This window comes from Dromaius novaehollandiae, chromosome 2 (assembly GCF_036370855.1).
Source record: "Dromaius novaehollandiae isolate bDroNov1 chromosome 2, bDroNov1.hap1, whole genome shotgun sequence".
In the NCBI taxonomy this organism is placed as follows: Eukaryota; Metazoa; Chordata; class Aves; order Casuariiformes; family Dromaiidae; genus Dromaius; species Dromaius novaehollandiae.
The window spans coordinates 23673663-23682614 of record NC_088099.1 but is presented as its reverse complement, the minus strand read 5'-3'; the positions used below and the strand labels follow the sequence as shown (position 1 = coordinate 23682614).

The 8952-nt window shown below is 46.4% G+C and overlaps 1 protein-coding gene across 1 annotated transcript; it reads right to left on the bottom strand.

Moving 5' to 3' along the window:
• Window positions 1-669: 669 nt before the first annotated feature.
• On the bottom strand, window positions 670-6862 carry C1QL3 (complement C1q like 3). The gene is made up of 2 exons (XM_064505989.1): window positions 5640-6862; window positions 670-1545 (listed from the first exon to the last, which is right to left on the bottom strand). The coding sequence occupies exons 1-2, from the start codon at window positions 6225-6227 to the stop codon at window positions 1366-1368; spliced, it is 768 nt and encodes a 255-aa protein (XP_064362059.1). The 5' UTR covers window positions 6228-6862; the 3' UTR covers window positions 670-1365.
• Between the last annotated feature and the right edge of the window lie 2090 nt (window positions 6863-8952).

Sequence of the window (8952 nt, the reverse complement as noted above, 5' to 3'; positions counted from 1 at the left end):
TATATAATATGTGTATATATATATGAATGAGAAAAATAAGTTTTAATACACACTTTTTTGCATTTAAATATCTGCTTCTTTCTTTGCATATGTGTTATCATTTTTGGTAATATGCTTATCTAATGTCCATTTCATAGGCACACCTTACTACAAACTGATAATAAGCTACCATGGAAAAGGTCTGTGCGACAACATTTTCTCTCGTGTCAAATCTCCCACTCTTCCTTTGTGGGAATAATCCCACTAACTTCAGTGAGACAAGACACCAAACATGAACAAGGTTTTGACCCATTATATTAATAGGAAATTCTAGTTGAACATATGCAATATGTTAAGTCATAACTATTTTATTAAAAATAGTATCCAAGTACAGACTAAGTGCTGAAAGACTAATTGAAGACTGATTGCCGCAAAGAAAAATTCTAACTTGGTCTGAGGATACGGATGTTAGGCTTGCTAAATATTTACACAACAAACCATCAGGGATGGGTCTGTAAAATTGTCTAAATATGTATTTACACATGTTTACATATTAAGAGCCAAATCCTGTTTCCACTAAAATCAGTGGGATATTTGCCATTGGCTTCAGTGGAATCAGGGATTTGGTCCGGTGTAATAATAGTTTGTCAACCATTAAATTTTTCAGAGAAAAAAGTGTTTCTTCTACTGTTCTTTTTTTTTTTTTTTTTTTTTTTTTTAGAACACAGCTAAGGGGAAGACAAGATAAACAACTTCAGAGGTTTGATTTTATGTTAAAAAAATCTAATGTAAACCTACAATGCAGGAACACTGAGTTAAGGCTTGAAGCTGATTAGTTTCTAGTTTTAAGTGGAAGGATAAGAAAAGTACAAGGCAAACAATTCCTTTGGAGAGAGAAAGTATATTTGATTACCTCTTCCTTTTATTGTAAAATCATTCCTCACCACATTGAGTGGACTCCAAGCATCATTGTTAGCAAGTAAGTCACAAGAACCAAAGCTGATGTATGGATAAAGCAGCAAGATCATAACACATCGACGTATCATATACACTGAAGGAATAACTCAGTGTCTTTAAGGGTTTTTTCTATAAAAATTTGATCTATGTAGGACTTCATTCACATGGACACTAACAATAAAGAAGTATTTGCTTTGGCGGTAGTGGATCACACATCTGTTTAACTTGCTTTGTAATTTTTTAACATAAGGTTTCTCTGTGTTGTACAGATGTGAATCAGGTAGCATTTGATTTTTTCCCCGCTACTGAGGTGTTCTGTGGTTGATCTCCGCTGGGGTGCTTGATTCATTGACTTTTGCCACGCAAATCCATTTCCTAGAAGAGCAAGCTTCATTTTTGGGTTGGTTTGGTGGGTCTTTTTAGTTATTATCAGTCAGCATAAATAATAAATCCAGAAAATGTGCTGTATTTATTGTTGTTTCCTCCATGTGCTTTTCCTCCATCTAATTTAATGTAAACTTCATCTCCTGGCTCCAAATGAAGAACCACACTGTTACTGGCATAGTCGTAGTTCTGATCAGCATCCTGAGCAATTGCACTAGCTCGAACCTACATAAAATACATAATGAGTGGTTAAGAAAACTCAGATAATTTTTCCTGCATGGTGAAATTAAAGCATATCCTCAGCGGTCTATTCAGCATGCATTTGTTGCCACTTTAAACATCTCACAACATGCATTGTAGGGGGTTTTTATATGGATATTACTTACTTTCTCCCATAATACATTTGAATTTGAAGCAATAAGCTGCCCATTTCTCAGTCATCTGATTAATACAACGTTGCTTGCAGTCCTATAAATGTTTTGAGCCCTTTTTTTTTTCTTTAATATATATGTAGTAATAGCTATAGAGTTCTGCACACTGAATCTAGTTCAAGTTTTACATTGGTGTAACGTTTATGTCAGTGGAACAACTGACTGACATTGGTGAGGATCCACAGTGAGGACCTACTCATACCAGTCTGGAGTTTTTCCGGAAGTGATATACTGTCACACTACTAAGAGGATCATGCTGCAAAAAGAATTAAAAAAAAAAAAATTTTACACACACACACACACACACACACACACATACACACACAGTGCATGCACAAGCAGGTAAGGAATCTAGTCCAGGCTTAGAAAGATTGTTATTGCCACATTTCATTAAGTAAACATTTAATTTTGGTGTATTGTAAAAGATGCACATTTTAAAAATCACAGGTAAGTCTCCATTTACTTCAAGAGGTTATGGAATTTACTGATAATTGAGGACTTTTAATTGTATTCACAACTTTCACTTAAGCATAGGTTTTTTTCCTTTTCTCCATTGCCTTTTCACTGCTGATTCAATTTGTTATGACTAGCAAACTGAAAGAAATCTGTAATTTCAAGCTGCATGTTGGTTTCCAGCAGTGAAAAGTATGTGGCATTGTAGGTGTCCATTTATATATAATTTCACCCCATTTGGTCAAATATTTAAACTTCTTTGTATGTGATTTATTTAGGTATAACACATCATCTGCTTGTTGCTTGTCTTTGTTCTAGCAGAGTTACACAGAGCAGTAAGTGATTTAGTGGTTTTGCAAACCTGAACTAAGTAATAATGCATGACTTGGCATACAATATGTTGGATTTTATCTGTTCAGAACTGAAAAAATGGGCTATAAGTCACAAATTTCCATGGATTCCTTTCAAAGTTTAAATGATAAATTTCCAAATTAAATTTTCATGTGATATGATTTCACATTAATATTGAAATGTTAAAAAGGAGAGGCTTCTTTACCATGCAAGATCTTACAGTATTATGTAGCTTAAAAATCACAGTGGGTGGAAATTCTTTGTACATCCCATAAGAAGAGTGAGAAGAGCTTAAAAGATTTGTAATGGTTTGACAGTGTGCAAATTTAAACTGATGCACTGCATGATAATACACCGCAACTATTTCAGGACTTCTTCATCCTAATGCTTGGTATTGTTTACAGAGGCGATCTGTTTTGCTACTGTTTAAGCAATAATTATTCAAAGCACAGGGTATTTCCTCTGGACTAATGACTAGCAGGGGTGGGATTGAAGGCCTTGGAACATTAACCCTAGAAATACCCTCCAAAGAAAATGACGTAGGCTGAGACTGTTGTTGGTCACATAAATAGGAAGGAATAAAAAGGCTATCGATGAGGTAGAACTTTCCTGTAGGTAGTATTTTGCAATCTGGCAAACCAAATGGTTTAAGTTACTTTCCAAATTTCCACTGATGTCGTGATTAAATGCTACTTGGTGGATTTATATAAAATTTTATATTCCTGTGGATAGTAAAAGAGAATTCAAATTGTATTAGTGACTTTAACCATGTTCCCTATCGTATGGGAGTCAGCATATGAGCACTGAACGTAACAATGGACATTTCATTTTTAAGCTTCTAGATAGGGCTAATTGCCAGAAAGATCAAAGAATGACTGGAACACTGATAGACTAGAAACCAAAGTGTAGGTATTACTGTCCTGTATATAGTGACAAATGTCCTGTAAACCCCAGCGTAGTATCCTCAAGGTTTTTACCTCTTTTGTTTGGTTGCCCAATGTAATTTCTTTCTAAAGCCTATGAGTACAGTCTCAAATGAACTCTCAGTGTACTGCCGCAAGAGTGATATATCTCGAAATTAAACTATTAATGGAGTATAACATTTCATAAGTTGCATGACTGCTCACCTCATCATTTTGTAAAGGTATGTTGGGACATTCAGACTGCAAAGACACATACTAGCTAAGCTATGTGATCGCAGCACTTCTCTGTTTAGGCTCTGCAAGTGTTAAAGAAAGCAGTGTGCTATGTTGGAGACCTTGAGATTCCTCATATGCATTGCTAGGAATGTTTTTTCTAGAAATCATGCACTTCTCAATTGTTTGTTTTCTCATTGTTAGAGAACACTGAATACATAATATTATCTTGGTCAGATTCTACTTAACAACTTAATTTCAGTATTTCCGAGCTTTCTTACAGATATTACACAAAGTTAACTGCTGTCAGATCACACCAACGTTTAGTGTTTCAAGTGTAAATCAGAATCAAAAGGAAGCACTACTGCATTTAAGTTATGTGTCAGTTTAGAATAATTTGTACACAACTTTTACCTAAATCATTTATCTTTGCATAAACTATACAAATTCTGCATGCCTTAAAAATATACAAACCTTTTTTTCTTTGAATCACTTCAAGTTGTATTTGTCTCACGTCTGATACTGGAAGCAGTTATATTTGGGAACGGTTAGACTTCAGGCTCAATTTAGTATTTATAATTAGTTACTTTTAAAAAACTGGTGTTGGTTACTGGTATTTCATTATTTTCCTGCTTCTGGGAAAATAAACACTTTATAAATTGCAATGACCAAAAATAAGTTAGTATCTCAGTTGCAAATAAAATAGTATCCTCACTATGGACGGTATTGCCTTTATAGAAAGAAATCAAAGCAAATATATTACAATTTACTTTGTTTTGCTGGTCCTGGTTTATGTGGCGAGATAGTATTTATGGTAGGCATTTTCTAATTTAATTAATTGCCGCCGATGTCCTCATTATTCTGTTTTCACAATACTTCCGAGAAACTATAAACAAAAGGTTAAGTGGCACATCAGATCAATTCACTGGCCGCGGACGCTCCCGTCCGCGGTGCCGCATCCAGCACAAAGGCGAGGCGAGGCGAGACGGCGCGGCGCTCGCCCCCGCGCTCGCCGGGAGCCGGGGCACATGTCGCTCCACCGCGTCCCCCCGCGTTTCGAGAGCGGGATGGCCGGTACCCGAGCAGAATAGCGGGACGCGGTGACAATTAGGACAAACGTACTTGTATCCGTTAACTGTGTGTGAAAGAAGTGCGAAATTGCCAAGAAGGGCTCCCCGGGGGCAACGCTGCAGTCACAGCCCTGCAAGCCCGGTGGCAACATTTACCCTCATTAAAATGGATTATTTCTCTGTCTTTCACACCGTAGCCTCGCAAGATCTTTAATTATTTTGAGTATTTCAGTCCTCTGGCGGGGAGTGGAGGGGAACCTCAGCGCCGCTCGGGTGCGCAGTGCGCCCCAACGGCCACACCGAACAGAACCGCCACCGGCCGCTGCCGTCCCCGCCGCTCCCCCGCTAAGCAGCGCGCTCCGGCCGCCGGGCTTGAGAGGTCCCCGGCAGCGCGGCGCCTCGCTCCCCAGCGGCGGCCGAGCGCGCCCCGAGCGCCGCCCGGCTCCGCGGGTGCCCCGTCGGAGGCAGCGGCTCCTCTCCCCCCCCGCGCGGCGCCCTCGGGCCGCCTCCCCCCGTCCCCGAGGGCTGCCGCGGCCTCCTCCCGCCTCGCCGGGGCCTCCGGGTCGCGGAGATCCCGCGCGTTAAACCCGCGTTCACGTGGCGCTGCCACGGCGCGGAGCCGCTCCGCGCGGAGCCCGCGGCCCCCGCGCGCCCCTGGGGCATCCGAGGCGGAGCCGGGCGGCACGGGCCCCTCAGCGCCCCTCGCGGCGGCCCCGCGCCGCCCCCAACGGCCGCGCACTTCCCGCGCTTTCTGCGCCGCCCCGCCCAGCGCCCAACGGCCGCCGCCCGCGCCCCTCGCGGCGCCCGGCTCCTCCGGGGCGCCATATCGCCCCTCCGGGGCGCCCGCATCCCCCCCGCCCCCGCGGCGCGGGGCCCACCTGGTTGTTCTTGCAGAGGTCGGCCCACATGCTGGTGCCGTCGCCGCCCCGCATGAGCACATGGTAGGTGAAGAAGTAGATGCCGGGGATGGAGCAGGTGAACTTGCCCGTGGTGGGGTCGTAGTGGTTGCCCAGGTTGGTGACCACGTCGTCGAACTTGAGCACCTCGTAGCCCTCGTGCTGCCGCTTGAGGCCCGCGTAGAAGGCGATCTTGGGCACGGTGCTGTAGGTGGCGGCGCTGATGGCCCCCGCCGCGTTCAGCCCCGGCGCCCCGGGCGGGCCCGGCAGGCCCTGCCGTCCCGGCTCGCCCTTCTCACCCGGCGGCCCCACCGGGCCGGGCGGCCCCGGCTCGCCGGGGGGCCCGCGGGGCCCCGCTTTGCCCGGCCGGCCGGCCTCGCCCTTGGGGCCCTGGATGAAGGTGGGCAGCGACTGCATGAGGCCGCGGTCGGGCGTGGCGGCCGTGCTGGGCGCCTTGGTGCCGCCGTAGGGGTCGCAGACCATGCGGCAGGTGCCCAGCATCTCGTAGTGCGCCGAGGTGCCGGCCGAGCTCACCAGCACCGGGATGAGGATCACCAGCAGCAGCACCATGACCACCCCCAGGGCGCCGGCCGCGATCAGCCGTCGCCTGCTGCCCACCAGCCGGCTCAGCGCAGGGCGATCCTCTTGCCTGCTTTTGGACAAAATCTTGATGGTTGTGCGGGGACCTCCTCAGAGCCGAAAACACTGCCGAGCCCGCGCCGAGCCCGGCTCCCCTGGGGCTTCGCCGCCCCGCCGCTGCCGCCGCCGCTGCCGGCGGGTCCCGCGCTGCGCCGCGGCCGCCGAGCGGGGGGAGAGCTGCCGCCGCCCCGGCCGCCCGCACTTTTATGCTCCGCCGGCGATCGACTTTTTTTTTTGCGCACTGTGCCAGTCCGAGTCAACTTTCCCTTGAACTTGCCTTTTCTCTCGCGATCGCCCGCTTTCCTGCTCTCTCTCTCTCTCTCTCTCTCTCGCTTGCTCGCTCTTGTTTTGTTGTTGTTGTTTTCTCGGCAGGGCTCAGCGGGGACGCGCCCCCCGGCCGCCGCCGAGAGCCCGAGCCGCCGCGCCGCAGCCGGAGCCGAAGCCGGAGCCGGAGCCGCAGGGAGAGCGGGAGCCTGCCCGGGTGCCACCTGCCAGGAGAGGAGGAGGCTGACGAGCGCGCTGGAGCAATTTATAGGCACCCAAAAGCGCAGGGGAAAGGGGAGCTGCTTTGGCATCTCATTCCAGCATCTGCTCTGCTCTTCCCACTCACAGGGAGTTTGGCATTACTCTGGCAGTGTGGGAAATATATATTTTTTTCCTTCCCCCCTCCCCCCCCCCCCCCCGCAAACGGATGAACAGTGAAACCGTGAGCCTTACTCTCTAGCTGAATCTTGTGATGACAGCTCTTTCTGGAGCAGACCAAAAGGAAGAGATCTGCTTACCAGCCTCTGGGAACCCTTCAGGTCACCGATCGAGAATTAAAAGGTCAATCCACCTCCTGCTTAATGTTTCCCTGAGGCCACTCTGCCATATTAGTATTTTCGGGGAAATATCACTTTAAATGTAGGGATGCTTTGCAGTTACTCTGTTGTCCAAGTGGAAGTTATTTGAAAATATACCTCCCACCTCTTGCAGCAAAGGAGATTAGCATCTCTCGCAACTTCTGACCCCCTCCTCCCCAATTACAACTATAAATGCAAAAAAACCCAGATTTCCTTCTGAGAATTAAAATTAAGTGACAAAGTCGTAACTGGTTGCACTGTTCCTGGTGTTAAAGCCAGCCACCGCTTTGCTGATCCATGTAGCAGCAAGGAAAAGAGTTCCCTTTTGTTTAAGAAGCTAAGGGAATGTGCTGGGGTGTTACTGATCAACAGATGCCAGGACTGGAGAAAAGGGTCTCTCTGACTTAACTTGGGGGCAGCAAAGCGTTTTGTTGAGTCTGTTTTTTTTCTTTTTTTGTGAAATGTTTCTCCTCCCCCATGGGCTGGTGGGCACCTCTGTGGCTGAATGGGGAGGTGGATGTGTAATATTAGTGGCATTTCCCCCGAGAAAATGTTAAGCAACTTGTCCTGCTAACAAATATACAAGGTACACAAAGAACTGTTTAAATAAACAAACAGAATTGATTCCTAAATCATACTTCTGTATTCAGGAGCAATGGACGTCAATCAAACGTGGGTGACATTTGCCTGTCAATACAGGGATGATGGTTGGAAGGAGTGTGACTTATTACAGCAGGGCAAGAATCCGAAATGAGCAACAGCGGCAAATAGGACAACAACCAAATAATAGCGTCTCCAGTGATGATCAGAGGGCTGTGATCTTGTCTTGGATTTTATTAGCACGAATCCCCTCTCCCTTCCCCCGTTCTCTTTTCTTCCTTTTCTACTCTGGAACACAATAAGGTCAAACAAGCAGGCAGTGGGAAACAAAGATTCATTGATTCTTCCTTTTAAGCAGAAATGTCAGCAGCTCCTTTTGCTCTTTCCTGAGAGACTCAAAGGCAGTGAGTGTGTCCATGCAATGTAGAGATGGGCCAACCCAGCTCCTTATCTGCACAGAAAACTGATAAAGCTTCCATTTCCCGCAGTTGTAAATACCCTCCCCCCCCCCCCCGGCTTTTTTTCCTTTCTTTATTTTTTCCTTAATGCTCTGTCTTAAGAAAAAAACTTTTATCTGGTACAGGCACAAGCTAGCCAGTTCCCTTAGCTAAGGGCTTCTGCTCAAGACCTGGGAAGGCAGTTGAATGCATCTGGAGGATCATGTTTACATCTCATCGCTCTTTTCACCCCATAGGAAAGGGCTTTCAACAGTGCTTTTTCTTCTTTGGAAGGCAAAAAGAAAAGTTGTGCGAAGAGTGATAGGTCAGTCTCAAACTGCAGCTGGGCCCTTGAGGTATCACATTTAGTCCTCCCTAACCCAAGGGGCTTTCATGACATCAGGATGCCTGTAAACCTCCATTGCAGTTGCCATGCCACAAACTGGGAAAATTAGCAAATCTCTTGCCTTCAAATAGACACAAACCTGTTATGTCCTGTCATGTAATGCTCAGTGACCCTGGCTGGCATATTAGCAGTAACTTGCCAAACATGCTGCCTTACTGCCTTACTCCAGCTAAGGTGAGCCTGGTTTAGATAGCAAGGACCTGGACCTACTGTACCTATCCTGTTGTCTCCCCGGCCTTTGGATGACATGCCTCAATACACAGTTTTTTCCTCTTGCGTGATTGCCAAGACTTTCTGGCGCTCATTCACTCTGGATTCTTGCAGACTTTCTCCCAAAGAAGATCCATGAGCCAGCTGCAAAAATCAAAGTC